Source organism: Epinephelus lanceolatus, chromosome 21 (assembly GCF_041903045.1).
Source record: "Epinephelus lanceolatus isolate andai-2023 chromosome 21, ASM4190304v1, whole genome shotgun sequence".
NCBI classification, from domain to species: domain Eukaryota; kingdom Metazoa; phylum Chordata; class Actinopteri; order Perciformes; family Serranidae; genus Epinephelus; species Epinephelus lanceolatus.
Genome location: NC_135754.1, coordinates 20,074,415 through 20,092,381, shown reverse-complemented (window position 1 = coordinate 20,092,381; position 17,967 = coordinate 20,074,415). Strand labels below are relative to the sequence as shown.

Genomic DNA, 17,967 nt, shown 5'->3' with positions numbered 1-17,967 from the left:
TGCCGCTATGCTCCATTACATTCATCCTCAGCAGTTGCATTCACAATCCAGAGGCACCAAGATTCAATAGCCCTGGAAACGCTGATCAGTCAGAGCAGACTGGGCTTTTTTAGGAGTGGGGTTTAAAGAGACAGACGTCTCAGACAGTGGGTGAATACAGTACAATATGAGGAGAATAATGTTTCTGGAAAGTTAAAGCATGCAAACATGTTCTAGTAAAAACCCAAAATGAGCATTATAGGTCCCCTTTAAGAACTTTTAACCAGTTAAAGGGGAGATTTTTGTTTGAAAACTATATCACACACACAGACTCTCATTCAAAGCAGCTTATTTTTATATGTCAAATGTGTGGAGGGGATCTTTGCCCTTTAAAGATGGTAAAAAAAAGTATAAACAAACCATAATGGCTCCCTTGTGGGCACCTTAATGTGGAAAATGAAGTACAGACAGTATTAACCTTGCTCAGTTTAAGTTTTGACTTAACTGAGAGTTTTTGTTTAGTGTGTTACACTCACTAGTTTGAGAACGTCATCTTGGCCTGTCATACACACTGAAGGCCATTGCACACAAAGTCTGTATTTTTTGTATGCATTATTTTTAACTGTTACACACAGAAACCTTGCAGGCTAAACGTGATGCATTTTATTGTTCTATTCATCATGAAAATTTGCAATTTGAGACAGAATGCAAAGATGAATTTGCTCCCTTGCCTACCTCCACTTGAGGTACCTTCCTGGTTGTAGCGGCTTTGCCTGTGTTTGGCATTTGGCACTGCGGCTACCTGAAGGAACTGAGCTCTCTGTGTCCACAGTGTTGCTCTCTCCGTCTCTCTGTGTGTGGTCCTGCCCCTTGAGATCATCATCCATCTGAATATAACTATCTGACCTGTTAAAATAGGCGATCTGACTTATAAAATGTTTCTGTGCACTCCATTCCTCTCTTCTTTTGCGGATGCATATGTCCTGCAGCTTACACCACATTTTCTTTAATGCTTCTTGGTCAAACAAGTCTCTAAAGGCTTTTGACAGATGCTAAAAAACGTAGGAAATTTAACCTGTTCTGAAAACTTCAATGATGGACTTAAGTGTCACAGTCAGTGTATAAAAGTGATTGACACAACATGAGGTCGTTTTTATTTTTTAACTTGGACAATTTTGGTTGAAAAATACTGACTGATTTGAAGTGATTGTCTCGTTCTATTTCTGTGGTTTTCATTGTTTATGCAGAAACTGCAAAGGAGCTGAAACTGGAAAATGTCAGTTTTGTCAGAGAGGGTTACGTGCCATAGACTGCACCTCAAGTAGTCCTGCAACTTTTAATCGTCTTTTCCCAAATATTATAAATATTATGGCTGGTAGTAAAAAAAGCTCTCTCTCTCTCTTTCTCCCTCTCCACATCAGCCCTCCAGTCTCCTCTCCGACAGGGCTCTCCCCCTCAGCAAGAACACAGACGCCTCTCCCCCTCCCTCTCCTCCCTGCCAGCCTGCCTCGCTGCAGCGCCAAGACTCCGGGCCACGGGGCATCAAGGGAATCCTAAAGAAAAGCCGCTCCACCAGCGTGGAGTCGGACCACAGCGAGGGCTCCACGCCAGATTGCGCGCCAGCCCGACAAAGCAACGTCACCCTGAGCCACCCCGAGAGTGAAGAGGAGGTGGAGGAGATGGAAGAGGAGGAGAATGAGGAGGAGATAGAGGAAGAAGAAGAGGAAGAGGTCAATGGGGAAAACGACAGAGAGGATGAGTCATTATCTGATGATATCACAGACGGAGGGAGCTTCAGCATGGAGAGACAGCAGAGGGAGGGAAGCAGCAGCAGCAGCAGCAACAGCGGAGCGAGCTTTGAGGAGATGAGGAGTCCTTCGCCTGACGAGAGCCTGGAGAAGACGTCCTCAGTGTCCGAGGATGTTGAGGAACTGGAGAGCAGTTTGGATGGAAGCCAGGGCTCCTCACTCAAACAGAGGTCATTGGACGTACACAAACACAACACACATTATGACAATATATAGAGCCTAAATGTGCATTTTTGTGTCCATGCAAAGAAAAGGGATTTTCATTTAACTAGAGGAGTGTTTCCAGTGTGTGTGTGTAGTCTCGCCCTTTTAGGCTGAAAGCGCACTAGTACTGAAGTGCTGAATGACGTGCATCAAATACTACCTTCTGTACCAATAGGAAATGTTGCGCTGCAGTCTGTCGACAGAAGACCACACACAGTTATTGTTACTTTTACTAGAAGATCTGAACTTTTCCTCCTCTAATTAGCTTAAAAGCATGTGTGGACACCCACTAATTAAACTTGATTTATTACCTGAACTGCTGATCTCCAAAGCTGTGACACGCCAGGCAATAACTTTTTTTGCCATTGTCTTTATAAAGTCTGGATTTTGGGTTGTATAGCTTGGGATATTTCTTGACCTCAACAACTATTCTCTTCTTATCTGTTCTTTGACAAATGACACAAGAGAAAACGGTAGCACGAGGTGAGAGTTTCTTCATACATCCGTGGTGAGGAGAGGAGTCGAGCTGCTACAGGAGCTGGGATGTACAAGCAGATAGTGAATGAGGGAAAAATTATTTTTTTTCAGGGGCAGCGAGGCTGGAAATAAGACAGTAGCGAGAAGTGTCATTGGCAGCATGTCCATGAATGCTGACACCTAGCTCCCGCCGATATGGGATTGTACAGAAAAAGTAATTGAGGCAGTTGTTTTTTGCCGGTACCTTTTATACAGAGAGGCAAAATGGGATAATAGCACAACATTCCCGAAGTGTAAAAGGGGCTTTTAATACTTTAGGCTCAAGGCTCAAAATGCTTTCCAAAATGCACAGTAAGATTGGGTTAGGCAATGTATTTGAATGGGAATTTGAACTAAAGTGTTGTTTGCCTTTTTCAGACTGGCAGAGTTCACAAGTGAAGGTGAGAAGAAGGATAGAAAGAAAGCCAAACCATTCGAGCAGGTCCAGACATCACTGGCTGAGCGCTTCGGTCAGCTCCATGATGCTGAAAACGCCTGGAAGAAAAAGGTAGGTTTTTACCTCCTGAGCAAACTCTTTCTTGGTATTGTTGGGTTTCGTCATCTCTCCAACAGGTTTACAAGACTGGAGCTGGAGTGCATTGAATTTTTTTTTTTTTTTTGGGGGGGGGGGCTCAACAGTAAAGAGCAAACGCTGCCACATGACGAGGCTTCCCCTCAGCTTTTTGTGTGTGCAGGGAAAGAAAGAGTTGGCTGCAGACACATTTCTTCCTCTGCTGAATCAGCTTATATTCCCCGAGTCGCTGCCAAAAGGGTGTGAGGTTAGGAGGGCTTGAGGGGGGGGTGCAGCAGATTTGGGAGTGGTGACGCCAAAGCCCAGAGATCCAGGGCTTAGCTTGCCTCCCAAAGAGAAAAAGAGACACACCCCTTCCCCCCTTGTGAAAATAAAATCCTACACCTTGACCAAACACCTGCAAACCTTCCAAGCTAATGCCTGCTTCCTTTTCTTGGTTTTTGTACTCTCCTTTTTCTCCTGTCCTTGAAGTTTAAACAGAATTCCCTCCACAAGCAGGCTTTTGTGTTCTTTGTAGACTCCATGTCTCGCAAACATCCAGGTCATACAGTTTTACACATGTCAGCGTAGATGGTTTAATGTTTAACACATGCTAAGGTAAGTGACATATTTGGAGTGTTGACAGGAATGCACGCAGGTTTCTACATGCTCGCCTATACACACAAGACCACCCTCGCTGAGTTTTCAAGTGAAAAACAACACTGAACTCTATGATAACCACTCTATGAACAGTGCAAATAAAGAACTGTACTGCAGCAGTGGAAAAATCCTATGAATGCCACATGGATATCCCCAAAACGGTCCATTGGACACCAATACTGAAGTGATGTCATGTTTATTTATTCAGAGCATCTCGTGGCCCGACGTCTGTCCAGGTCAATGATCCTCTTGGGGGGGATTTCTGGTTTTGGGCTCATCCTTCATCCAAGGATGAGCTAACCTTAGAATAAATCTACTCTTAGTCTGGAAAAAAGCCACTTAATAAGTAAGTACAGCAGCCAAATATTTGAACAAATCCTCGCTCAATTGAATACTGAACACTGATGTCATTTTGTATTTGTGTGGTCTGTCCTAATTACGAAAAGTCAACACAAAGTCTATTAAAATTAATGGCTTAAAAGCTGCATCACTCACTCACCACTCATGAAAGAGGGCCAAACTGGTGTCCAAAATGTCTGCGGATTTGCTCCTTTAATTCTATCTGAGGTTATTGCCTGTGAGTTGGTCTGGAACCTGCTGTGCTCTGCGGCTGCTACCGTAGAGCTCTGAGAAACTAACTCACATCAGAGATGTAGATAATACATGGTTTGGCTGAGTTACTGGCACCGGTGCCATGTCGGCATTAGCTACGGGGCATTCCCCTCCCTGTGACCATCCTTGTTACATTCCCGCTTCTCTCTTGAGGAAAGGCTGTTGGTTTTTAATGTTTAGGCATGTCATTTTATCTTAAACACTGCCAATCCGGAGCAGATGTTGTTGCTCTTTGGTTGATATGTGGGAGACGGGGGAATGTAACATGCATGGTGCGCACCGTGGTCATCTTCAACCAGTTCCAGATGTTTCCTGTTCAGCCCGTTAAGCTGTTCTGTGCAGCATGGCTGTGTTGTAAAGTGAGGCCTCGTTGTAAATTCAGTTTAAAGAGGGTCTTGAATAATGATGGCTAATCATAAGTTACACTGACTGTTTGCAGTATGTCATTAGGTCGTGATGAATTGTGTCTAGATTAAAAAAAGAAAACAAACTGTTGTTTGTCTAAATTCAGTTTTGACAGTACATTAAATTACATATTATAAAGTCTACTTTCCACATAGATGATTTCAAAATATTCTTTTAGTGTCTGTTTGCTTTAAATCCCCAAGGATTTTCTAAATGTGGGGTTTTGTATTCCAGCGATGACTCATCGAAGACTAGTAGTCTTATTCAGTCCATTAAGATGAATGATAAGTGGGACATATTGTCCCTGGTGTGTTGATTCCCAGAAAATGTATCAGAGATAATCCGCTAAAGATGAGTGGATTATCTCTGATACATTGTGAGTGTGTTGATAAAGATAAACAGGCAATTCAAAAACACAAGATAATGCACTGAAAGGAATCAAACATTCACCAACAGGGTGAGACTGGATTATGATGGAACAGTGGGGCTAGTTTCATACAAGGGCTGCATGATATGAGGAAGACGTGCGTAAAATCACAATAACAATATAACTTATAATTAACAAAAAGATCGTAAAGTGTAGTCAGCTCTGCCTTTCTACGAGAGATGTGCGCAAGTAGTAGAGCTTAGTCAATAGAACGTTGCTAACCTTGCTAGTTCTGTGTGGAGTTTGCATGTTCTCCCTGTGTCAGCATGTGTTTTCTCTGGGTACTCTGGCTTCCTCCCACAGACTCTAAATTGTCCATAGGTGTGAATGTGAGTGTGAATGGTTGTCTGTCTCTATGTGTCAGCCCTGTGATAGTCTGGTGACCTGTCCAGGGTGTACCCTGCCTCTCGCCCAGTGTCAGCTGGGATAGGCTCCTGGGATAGGAAATGAATGAATGAACACAAGAGACAATAAAACAAAGACCGATAGTTACATTTTGAAGTGCAGATTTGTACTGATAATCTGTTTCAACTAACTAAATCCCCTGTTGCAATATCGCAGTCTTTCACAATACATTTATGGCGCAGTAGAGATATACTGTGCAGCCCCTGTTTCATACCCTGCATTAGATTTAGTTTCCTCTCTGCATGCAGCGTTGTAAACCTTCTATTTCCTGTTTCCTTTCTCTCCCATTTTCCCAAACTTTGTGCCAGGCTTTAAATGACCCATGTCTCCTCTGTAGTCGTCCATGCTAAATCCTGCTCTCTCCAGCTGTGTAATGTTGCCCTGCTATGCTCTATCTCCTCTATATTGCTCTGATTATTTCCCTTTCCTCTTCTCCTCTTCCTACCGTTCCTCCTCCCTTAATCTTCCTTTCCAGTTTCCTCTGTCCTCACCTGCGGACTCTACCCCTTTCTTTGACACCAGTCTGTCAGCCTCTCCCAGCCCCTTCAGGTGAGTGTGTGCACGTATGCACTGTATGCGCGCCTCTCTGCATGGACGTATTGGCTAAACAGTTCTCCGGCCCTTAACTCTCTACCTGAGCTCTTCTTACACACTCTCAGAGAGTTACCACTGAGAAATCACAGCTGTCAACACACTTGCTGTTGGTACATGATTGTGGTTTGCTGGCCCTCACTCGGTTGATATCTGAGTCAGAGGTTTGGCCGAGGTGCTGCCTTCATCGTACAGTGAGGCAGGGCTGAGAAAAATGGTTTCCTGTGGGGGTTTGAGGCCCAGGCCTTTTCCTCTCCTCCTCTCTCTCTGGGGTCCTGTCAGGCCAAGGTATTTCCCCTCTCTGATTGAGTCCAGAGATGGGCTGCTAGCTGGAGGGCCTGGGGCGGTCTGTAAGTGTTTGAGAACGCTTTAGGGCTATGTGAGATGACAGATATGGTAGTTTGCATGTGCAAGCATTATCGTAGTATTGTACTGTATTGTTCTTGTGGTCAACAAGCACTAATAGTTTAAAGGTGCAAGAACAAGCATCTTCTGAGTCTCAGAGTTTGTCTAATTTGTGTAAAGACGCGCAGAAGCAGCTCTGTATGTCAGAAGATGTATCATATTCTTCCATGAAATCAGCAAGAGTTCACTTTGATGCTCAGCCCCAGTGGTGTCTCTGTGTGCATACCACTGTGATTAGGTGTATTTCTTTGAACTTTCATCCCATGAGGGCTAATATTTGACCACTGCATGCAACATGTTTGACATTAAAGTACAAAAAAAAAACAGTGAGAGACAAAGACAGAGATGAGGACAGAGGTCGCTATGGTTTGAGTGGAAGATTGTTTGAGGGGAAACTGGTGTTTTTCCATTTTGTTTCTTTGGCTGTTTGGATATTGAAGCATGTGTCACATTAATTCAGGACAAAGCACACAGGATACCTCAGGCTTGATATTTTGAATGTGACTGGATTTTTGTTATATGGCAGTTTCCAGCTTCTTCTCTGCCAGGGTATCAAAAATGATTTGTTATGCAGGGATGGAGAGCGCTGCTCAGGGACAGTTCAACAGTAAATATATTGTTAGACACAAAGACTGTTGTGAGGATTAAACTTTTGACCCTCCAGTCACAGAGTCTCTTTGGCCTGTTTCAGACAGAACTGAATGACCTCTTTAAAATGACATTTTTTGGAAATGCTTTGAAATTTAAGTAATGCAGCAGTGACTATTTGTTGATTCACAAAATTAATAAATGATTTTTCTAAATTATTAACAGTTTAGTACAATATGTTGAATGGTAGCTGTAAGTAGGGATGGGAATCACTAGAGGCTCCATGATACGATATTATCATGAGGCTTTAGTGGAAATTCAAAGTTACTGCGATTTTTAAATATGTTGCAATAAATATGTTAAAACATGTTAAATATGTTGCAGACTTTTTCCCCCCACCCATAGCTGTAAGCATTATATTAATCAGGTACTCAGATAACCTACTAGCCAAGTTAAACAAGCTGTGGAAATTAGATTGAAAGTTAAAGGTATACTGTGCAGGATTTTTTCTGCTCATATAGAAGTCATCGCTCTGAATCTTCACTTTGACCCACTAGAAGGGTGTGGTGGTGTATTTATCTACAGAGAGCCTCTGTCATTTTGCTCCCTACTTCCTTGTGTTAAAGACATTATTGGGCACAGCGTTCCAGTCAAATGGGGACTTTACAAAAAGGTAGCAACCAGGTGGCAGATTATAAGTAGCATCAGGCATCCAAGTGGAAGCTACAAAGCTACAAACATCGTGGACACAGTGCCAAAACAAATGCAAATATAGTGAGGCAAAATGCTGATCTGGGGTTGGCTTTCACTTTCACTGGTGATTAACCAACAATGCCTGCAAAGTGTACCTTAAAGCGCCAACTATCAACTTTGCCAACTCCGAAGACAGCTAACTCTAACTGGTTAGCTTATCAATGCTAATTCTGCCTGTCTCTTTAAGTCTACCTCCAGCAAAAGTCGAGTCTGTCCTGATTGGTCAGCGTCTCACCGTCATTGCAGCCAGGGAACGACTTTAACAGAGTATAATGGCACTTTCTCTCATTAAAAGTCACCAGTAAAAGCTGTTAAAACATGTTCCAGCAGGAATATGATCCAAAATCAGAGAGAAATCACCAACATTGACAGCCAAGATGACATGTTTCCCTGACGTAAGCATGTAGCTACATGTAACAGTGTGTGTAACGTAAACTAGATCTAGAACTAGACAGCCTTTGGTGTCATTGCATGGGAATACAACAAAATTAATTGTGACATTCAAGTGTTGCATTCCAACAAAGGACACAGGACATTCAGTGCGAGATAAAATGCAATAACACTTGCAGTAGCGTGCCTGGAGCAGATGACCATAAAAGAAATCCATCACGAAAAGCACAATAGATCCCCTTTAAATGGCAACAAATGGCAAGAAGTTACAAGTAGACATTTTTCTCAAGTCATTCAGCCTATGCTATTATATCGAGATCAATTTCATGTCATAAAATCAGAGGACAGTCTGCTGACGTTGCTCTTCTGGCACCACACTGACATCAGTGCGGCTACAGTTGACCACCATAACCAAACATCTTTTTCGCTTTGAAGCTGCTGCTGACATCTGTGAATGTTTAAGTGGACTCTTCAGAGCTTACAGTAAAGATGGTGCCATGAATTAAAGTATGACAGTCAGCAGATTGCACAGATCATCGCTCATCCACTATGAAAATTCCTCTCCGACTGTAACGAGCTGTTTGGTTTCAGTAATCCGGATCATTTGTTTGTCATTTATTTCCACTTCCTGCAGTCTGAACTGCCAGCTGCTGTTGCTCTAATATGGATCTATACATGTCTGTGGCTGGTTTGTGTTTTGCAGTCGTAGCGTGTAGAGATGTGACGATAGGTGTGTGTTTGTGAGACTGTGCTGTGTGTAGAAAGCAAGTCAACCCATGCTACATTACACGCAGCGAATTGCTCGTTATTAGCAGAGGAATAAGGGGTGGCAGCCAGTAAAAACCCAGGCAGGGCCATAAAATGCTTCAAATATTTAGGAGTGGAATATCATTAATTACTTTAAAACAGCTCCCGGGGTCCAGTGGGACCGGAGGGGCCAGTAAAGCGCTGCTAATTCATTTTTAATTGTGGAGTTCAGGTGCAAAAATGGCAGCAGGAGTAAATCACATAAGGAAAGCTCTAATGAATAGTGTGTGATGGATGGCTGAGGTATATAAACGGGGGGTTCGGGTGTTTTATTGTCAGAGCTCCACATTCTTCATGTTCTTTGTTTGAGTAACACAGTAAGAACTTGTGGAGGTGTAGTTTTTGCTTCACTGTCTTTCCTCACCATCACTCTGCCGTCTGTCATATCCTTATGCAGCGTTTCTTGCTTTATCAAGATTACCTCACCATGTCTTCATAGCCGTCTGTGCCTGCGTGAAATAAATGGACGGCAGAGTGCATGACCTACATTCCTAAAAACGAAATCTTTGTATTAATGTTCCAACAGAAGTCCAACGTCGATGTGGCGCCCAAGGTGTCGCTGGCAGAGAGGATGAAGATCCTGAAAGACAAGGAGGAGCAGTGGAAGAGCAAAGGCAAAGGAGCAGCCAACGACTCGGTCCAGTTCACTGTGGCTGGGCGCATGGCCAAGAGAGGTGAAACTGCAGTGTGTTTACTCACTGTGGCTTGAAACGAGTTGTGCATTCTTGTTGTTCTGCTGCGAGAGGCCAAGTCTGAATTGCAAACTTTCCACACTGTTGCACGACTTCTGCACTCCTTCAAGTGTCTTTAAGGTCTTTAACTACATGAGGTTTTTTTTTTTTATTTTATTTTAAGAAAAAAATTATGAAAAGTTGACGCAAAGAAAAACAAAATATCAACAGTTAGCTAAAGAATAGGATTTTGTGAAAAATGGACAATTTTTGCAGCCTTTACAACAGCATATTGCAATTTTGCTGTGTTCCATTTGATTCTCTATACAAAGACACTCTAGGCTACAGCACAGTGGTTTACACAGCCCACATGACATTATTAATTTCTCTAATGTTACAATTTGATGCTTTTCTTTTTCAGTCTTGAAAGTAAAACTGAAAATCTATGCACTTTGGGCAGTTGGTCAGTCCAAAGTGCATGTCATTTATGTCAGTTTTTCACTATTTTCTGACATTTTTAGAAAAAACACTTAATCAAGAAAATGATTTCCAGATTAATTGATGATGTAAATGACTGTTAATTGAGGCCTAATTCCCCCCTCGTCTTCCTCCAGGTCTTGTGACAGACACGGGGAAGGATGAGTCACCTCTTATCGCCCTCAAAAAGTCTAATGCCACGCCTGTGAAGCCACATGAAGGTAGTAGACATTCCCCTATATTCCCCTCCTACAGTCAGTGTGTGAGTCATTAAGTTAATCAATACAGTGATTAGCTTGCTAACATTTGTTGGATGTTGTGAATATTTAAAGTAATAATTTAAATCTTTGTAGTAATTTTATGACATTTTTAAGTTTTATTAATGCCAAAATTAATATTGTTTTACAACACTGGGGGCCAAAGTCACAGAAGGATTGCGTGGCTTTTGGCGTTGAGTCAGGGCAGATAGCGGTTCCATATTGTGCACAATTCAGTGGGCGATATCCGCTCTGTGTGAAGTGGCCCATGAGTGCACCCAGCCAACATTAATCAAGCCTCTGTTTGTTTTTGCTGAACAGAAATCTCCAGCAGAACTGATGTGAAGGTGGAAGGAGACAAGAGGCTCGACAAGCTTGAGTCTTTCCTCGATAAGCTCCACAATAAAGGTACAATCCACATATTTGTTGTTGTTGTTTTCCACATAAGATGATAGAGTGACACACATTATGTTATTAAGGATCTGTTGTGTATGTATGTATACAAATTTGTTACTTAATTTCATTCTTAAGCCTCTTTTACTGCCACATAGCCATAGTGAATACTTAACGCCACTCACTGGACAGGATATCCAACTAATTGTACATATCTGAATCACCTCACCATGACCTTGTCCTTGTCTTGCTCATGAAAAGCATTGTTAGCGAGAGACAAGTTCTGTGTATCACTTCCTGTTTCCTGTTATGGTGGTTTGGTCAGGTGTGAGCAAAGGCAAGGCATCCACCGTCGAGGTGATGGCAGAGACAGAGAAAGAAGTGATGACCCTGGATGATGATGAGACGTTCGGGAACTTCTACAGATCTATCTCACCGACATCACTCCAGGACTCCAGCATGGTTTTGACAGAGGAGGACCTCAGCCAGATCCAGGCCGATACACCAAAGTTAGTTTATAGTAAATCACTGACATTATTTTTAACCATTTTAATGACTTAATAAGTCCTTGGTTTCTTAAACTTAAAGTGACCACTGTTTGGTTGTTGTCTTAGGCTCACCTCAGCCGTAGCAGAACACAAGCGAGCAGTACGCCCAGCCAGAAGGAACCAAGGCTCCAGGAACCCTCTGCGGGCTCTGGCCGCCCGCAATGACATCCGCCAGGTCTACACAGAGCAGAGGCTTAACGTGGCCTCACTGGAGACAAAGAGGATCCAAGTGGAGAGGAGTAAGACTGCTCAGATCTGCGGTTCACACCTTAGCTAGGCTTAAGAGTCTTATACGGCTCAACAGCTTTGAAGAACCACTAGAAGTTTAACCCACGACCAAAGTTTGCTGTGTAATGACTGCACGTACACATACAAAAGGCCACGTGGACTTTTCACATTTGTTAAACAGTTTATTCCAAACAAAAACCTGTCTCCTCTCCTCAATCTGCAAATAAAACCTGCCACAAAACAGGTTCCCTTTTTAAAAGAACAACTCAAGTTGTTTATTATCAGTAAGCACACTGCATGAAAGCAAACGTTAAGGCTGCTCTGAAGGTACGAGCAGCTGCATTTTTATGTACCTGATATTCAGTTTAGTCTGCCGCTTGTGTAGTTCCTATATTCAGTTCCTCTCTATAAATATTGTTCACAGTGCTGTCTGACCTCAGTGGCCTTTTTACAGGTTACACGATAAAGAAGAGGAAGCGAGCACCGCAGTTGCGTGGTGCTCTGTGTAGTACAGCCCACTTGAAAAGAGAAATTTGAAAACATGTCCTGTCTCATATTGTCTACCTGCGGCTGTAAATCTGGTCAACTTCGTTTGTTTCTAATTGTTCTTTTCTCTCCCTCAAAGTGGCAAAACACTCGAAAACTAACCTGGCTGATGTGGCCTTGGCGGGTCTCGCCAGCAAGGAGAACTTCCGCAAGGTCAACCTGCGCAGTGTGAAATCCACTGATGTTGTGACCAACAATAGCACGCTGCCTTTCAACAAGCTCATGCTCATTCGCATCAAAGGTCAGGAACAGGAAAGAATAAACTGTGTGCTTGTTTTGTATATGTGTGTGAATGGAGGTGTGATGTATAGTGACCTATCACCTATAACCATCTATAATGAAGCGCAAATGACATAACACTTAAACTGCTGGAGTGTGTGAAAAAAATCACAATATATGTCAGTGATTTATGTTTCAGATTCTGGAAGTAAAAGCCGCTTTGTCACTGTCTGCAGGTCGGAGGCACGTCCAGGTGCGCCTGGTGGAGCCTACAGCCCACTCTCTAAACAGCGGCGACTGCTTCCTTCTCATAACACCAAAGCACTGCTACATGTGGAGCGGAGAGTTCGCCAACGTCATTGAGAAAGCTAAGGTAGAGAACCTCACACACAGAATGAAGATCTGAGTGTCTAGACAGGTGTTAATGCAGCGTGATGAACTCTGCTTCGTGTGACCAGGCGTCCGAGATGGCAACGTTCGTCCAGGCCAAGAGGGACCTCGGGTGTAAGGCGTCCCAGGTGACGGTGCTGGAGGAGGGCATCAACACCGAGAGCAGATGGGCCAAAGAGTTCTGGAGCCTGCTGGGAGGACATACCAAGTACAGAGGTTCATACTCACACTGAGTCTCTCTTTAAATAACGAAGAAGAAGAGCAGAAGGAATGTATTTGGACTGAGCACTCGCATCTATAAAAGAGCAGATGATTTTGGCCACTACTGTTCACATCTGACTGAGGCTGTTTTCCTTTCATCCTCATTCCTGAGCTGCTTTGTTTTTATTAACATCACCACAAACAGTTTTTATTAAGCTCAAGCACAAACAGAGATTAATACATCACACAGAAAATAAGTTATTAGGGTACTTTTAGAGAAGCTTGATGACAGCTGCAGCCTTTGTTTCAAAACACATTTGTAATGCTTTTCAGATTTTTTAAGATTTAAGATTAGGTTTTGCTTAAGAACGCTGCAGCACTTAAAGGATTTTACATCTAACCACTCAGCTCCTCTGGCTGTGTGTGTGAAGCTTATTACAGTTAATTAAAATGTTTTTTTCACACCTAGTTTTAGTAAACTGAAATGAAAATAAAAACCAGACTTGGAAGACTGAAAAAATGAAACTAAAAGGAAAAATATTGTGTAGTTTTCTGAATGAAAGAAAACTAATACTGAAACTAATTAAAACTAAAAAGTAAAAACAGAATTGAAACAGGCAAACCCATTCTGGAAACTGACTGTTTGTGTGTGTTACAGGGGCAGGGGAGCCGGAGGAGGACGAGCTGTACGAGAGTGGGGTGTTAGACTCTAATGGCGTGTACAGACTGCAGGGAGACAAACTGGTGCCTCACGAAGATGCCTGGGCCTCCATCCCGAGTGTCACCTTGCTTGACTCCAAAGAGGTAACACCACTTGCAGAGTAATGACCTCATGTGTCTGGGAAGTTTTTACTAGTGTGGAAAACTATTTTGATTCATTTTGCACCTGGGAAATTCTGGGACCTGCACAGAAAGTGTCAAAAGGGATCGTATGAAAGTTAGAGATGTCCTTAAAGCACCCATAATAGTCCCGACGGACATTTAAAGACAGATTGTTCCTGTTGTTTTGCATGATGTAATAACCGCAGTCCATTCTCTCTCCCCTGCCGCCAACGCCCACACCAGGTTTTAGTGTTTGATTTTGGCAGCGAGGTGTACGTATGGCACGGGAAAGACGTGCCCTTGGGTGACAGAAAAGTTGCAGTGAAACTGGGCAAACAGCTTTACAGCGGCAGTTATGACTACAGCAACTGCAGAGTGAACCCTTTAGACGCCTCCTGCACCAATACAGATGTGCCTCAGTGAGTATCACACCTTAATCCTACCATCTTTTACAGCAGCAGCTATAAAGTACACTGGTGGTGAACTGATAAATGTGATTTTATCTGATATATTGTGGCTTGAATGGGGCGCAAAGCTTGTCAGATTATTGGTTGTGTTATGGTAGCCCCTAGTGGCGTAATCGTGTCAGTGCAGCTGAACAGACTGGACGTTTTCAAATGATTTCCTTTTGTGTGTGTGATTTCTAGAAAGGGGGAGGGTCGCCCGAGTTGGACTCTGTTTGGCCGGCTGTCCGAGCACAATGAGACATCCCTGTTCAGAGAGAAGTTCCTGGACTGGGCCGAGAGGAAGAAGGAGGAAGCAGCTCTACCAGAGGAAGTGAAGGTAGATGAGATTAGACGAAGGGCGTGTATGTTTTTAATTTAGCAGGGACTCCTGCGGGGTGTCTGCACGTCCTTAAAAAGTCTTTCTTAAATTCAGTTGAATAAATAGTAGGCCTTAAAGATTTCCTGTACCATACAGGATTTTCTTAAAAAAAAAAAAAAAATGTATAGACTCATGTATCCATATCAGCCATCACTTATGAGGCACTAGAAGTGTGTGGTGGTGTATTTTCAGCCCTCTGCCTGTATATCCTTATTTTCTGTGTTCAGCAGTTTTGGGCGTGTACCCCTACAGTGCTCTGGTGATGTCAGGGCTTTATGAAAAGGTAGCAGCCAGGTGCCAAGAGACCCGGTGCCAAAAAACGGCAAATATAGTGAGACGAAATGCCAAACCAGAATGAATCTGGGGTTGGCTTTTATTTTCACTTTGCATGCTTACAAACAGTAACCGACAATCCTGCATAAACCATCCATCCATTTTCATCCACTTATCCGGGGCCAGGTTGCGAGGGCAGCAGGCCAAGCAATGCACCCTAGACGTCCCTCTCCCTAGCAACACTTTTCAGCTCCTGCTGTTGGACCCCAAGGCGTTCCCAGGCCAGATGAGATATGTAATCCCTCCAGTGTGTCCTGGGTCTGCCCCGGGGCCTCCTACCAGTGGCTGGAAGTGGAGGTGGTGATAGGAGGCCCCTGCATAGTGTACCTTTAAAAATAGTTGAAAAATTGTATTTGTGAGGTCTTAATGCCACAAAGATTTTATCCAATTGAATTCCTTCATCTTTTAATTTCTTTTTGTCAAAATGAGCTGGGCTTCTCTGGCTAAAAGTGCACTTTTGTGATGTCACAAATCTTTAAACCTACCACTGAACTTAACTCTGTCTTTTTACTTTATACTTGCACTCACCTGTTGGCAAAATGTAGATTAACCTTTCTCATTCTAATAACCATATTCCTTCATAAAGCCTACTCCTGAATGGAACCACATATATATGACATTTATACTTACCTGCAATACTTGAATTAGAAAAAGATAATTTGTCCAAAAATCAGTGGTTGGAATGGTTGAAATACATGGGACATGAATGCAGTGCAACACATCTGTGCAGCATGCCTGCAGCAGAGCATGTCCATTATAATCATCTAAAGCTTCTACACTAACCACAGAAGCAGCACTATTTGCTCAACATTATTTTTACGCAGCCCTCCAACAGGTAAAAAACTACACAGAACTGTGTAAAAAAAAAAAAAAAAAAACAAGTACAGTTTGTTGTAAAAGGATAAAAATGAACACCTCATTGTACCAGAGGCAAAGCAAAGCCGCAGAGCAACACTGTGTTTTTATATTTCACATTAACATAAATGAATCAAATCTATGCATCCTATTGTTCAAATTATCCAGTTGATTAATTCAGCACCAGTTAGTCCAGCCTACACTTCCAAACCCTGCATAATTAACTGCATTATAACTTGGCAAAACTCAATGTACACACAGTAAAGCTGGCAGCAACCACACACTGCAAAGAGGACCGAGTCTGTATAGCAGGTAAAAATGCCTGCTCTGCTCCGCCTATGTGACGCATGACATCTGTGCCCCCTGTTAGTCTTAAAACTGGTTTAAAAATAGCTTACAAAGGTTACAATCCAGAGTGTTTGATATGTGTAGACACTCTAGATTGTAAAATGTGATTCAGCAACAGCTTTCATATTTGGTTTGTGCAAGTTCTTGATTGGATAGGTCTTAAAACTGACTACAAACCTTCTTTGTCTGCTCAGAGCCCAGTCCACACCATCGAACGACCCATGTTCGACTTGGAACTGCAGCCATGTGACGCCAAGGCCCTGCTGGACAACGAGCCGGAGCCGGTGAAGACAGTCCTGGAGGGAGTGAACGTCCAGCGGGGCCACGGCGTGGTGAGGGCAGATGACGGAAGACAGGCGGAGTTGGCTACAGTAGCTGTAGAGTCCTGGCACATCAAAGAGCACGGCGAGGAGGAACTGCCTAAAGAGAGTCTGGGCCAACTGCACGAGGGCGACGCCTACATCATCCGTTGGAAGTACTCTATTACCACACTGGGTGAGTCATGCGTTTGGCACAGAGGTAGCCTGAAGAATGAACAGAGGATGTGTGAGATGATAAAGCAGTGAGACCTGAGAGAAAATAAGTGGCATTAGTATCCACCTGACTTCACTTGGTAGTTGTGATGAATTTAAGTGTTTTTAAAGAAGCGTTTAAGAAGAGTGGCTTAAGTGTTAAGTTTAAGGATTACAACTGGAGGCACAAGTCTTAATTTTGTCCACTGGGTTTACTCTGGTTCTGTTCTGTCCTGTTTTGTCAGTTGGAAAGCGACAGAAACCCGGGGAACTGAGTGCCGGCGCTCCTGGGAGAGAGAGGACGGCGTGTTTTTTCTGGCAAGGCAGCCGCTCCAGCGTCAGTGAGAAAGGAACGTCGGCTCTGATGACAGTGGAGCTGGGCAGCCATCGGGGGTCACAAGTGAGTATTGGGGCTTTTCCATTGGCACAGTTTGCTCGAAGAGAGAAATTAAACTCTTTCAAAACATTGCAAGCAAGCTTTAGGAGATGGGCATCCGGTGTACATTCATGAAGAGCTGGGAGAAAATAAAAAACTCAAACAACAGTACAAGAAAGTTGTTGACCACCTTAACACCAGGTGGGTGGACAGAATAACTTAGCATTGGTTCACAAGCACAAGTGCGTCGTAATGAGAAACCTTCAAGTGGGTAGTTCTGTTGTATGGAGTTTCAAATCCCTGCCACACGGGGCTGACACGCTGAGTCAAACCAGCCGGTGTGTGTGCATAGAAAGGAGCTTAATGTGTGTTTTTCTTCCTCTGTGTGTATCTGATTGGTTTGTCTAGGTGTTGGTGACTCAGGGAAAAGAGCCTCCATGCTTCCTCCAGCTGTTCCAGGGAGGTTTGGTCATCCACAAGGGCAGCAGAGAAGACGGCGCCAACAAAAAAGGTAAAGAAAAACTGTATGATTTATGCAGAGGCTTTGGTTCACGGAAAAGTACTGTATCAAGCTCAGTGAATAAGGACTTGTTGAACACTCTTTTACTCTTCTAACCATGTTTTATTCACCTCTCCAGATGGCTGGAGGTTGTTCTGTGTCCGCGGTGAGGCAGAGGTGGAGGCCTCACTGGTGGAGGTAAATTGCCAGCGTGCCAGTCTGCGCTCTCGTGCCAGCCTGGCGCTTCTTAACGCTCAGAAAGGCGTCCTCTACTTGTGGCACGGCTGCAAAGCACATGTCGGTGCCAGGCAGGTGGCCAAAAGAGCTGCGGACAAGCTAACACAGAGGTAAGGAACACACAGATGGATACATAGATGTCTAATAGATGGATATGTGTGGACTGATG

General features: G+C 43.4%; 1 protein-coding gene across 1 annotated transcript in view; it reads left to right on the top strand.

Moving 5' to 3' along the window:
* Window positions 1-17,967, top strand: part of svild (supervillin d) — a 60,074-nt gene that overhangs the window by 38,540 nt on the left and 3,567 nt on the right. The window contains exons 7-23 of the mRNA XM_033611346.2: window positions 1,401-1,957; window positions 2,886-3,015; window positions 9,588-9,735; window positions 10,347-10,430; window positions 10,788-10,874; window positions 11,185-11,368; window positions 11,474-11,646; window positions 12,261-12,422; window positions 12,637-12,773; window positions 12,859-13,006; window positions 13,650-13,795; window positions 14,057-14,232; window positions 14,461-14,596; window positions 16,369-16,669; window positions 16,932-17,086; window positions 17,471-17,573; window positions 17,701-17,908. Of these exons, the coding sequence (XP_033467237.1) occupies window positions 1,401-1,957; window positions 2,886-3,015; window positions 9,588-9,735; window positions 10,347-10,430; window positions 10,788-10,874; window positions 11,185-11,368; window positions 11,474-11,646; window positions 12,261-12,422; window positions 12,637-12,773; window positions 12,859-13,006; window positions 13,650-13,795; window positions 14,057-14,232; window positions 14,461-14,596; window positions 16,369-16,669; window positions 16,932-17,086; window positions 17,471-17,573; window positions 17,701-17,908 (3,035 nt within the window). The remainder of the gene's footprint in view (window positions 1-1,400; window positions 1,958-2,885; window positions 3,016-9,587; window positions 9,736-10,346; window positions 10,431-10,787; window positions 10,875-11,184; window positions 11,369-11,473; window positions 11,647-12,260; window positions 12,423-12,636; window positions 12,774-12,858; window positions 13,007-13,649; window positions 13,796-14,056; window positions 14,233-14,460; window positions 14,597-16,368; window positions 16,670-16,931; window positions 17,087-17,470; window positions 17,574-17,700; window positions 17,909-17,967) is intronic.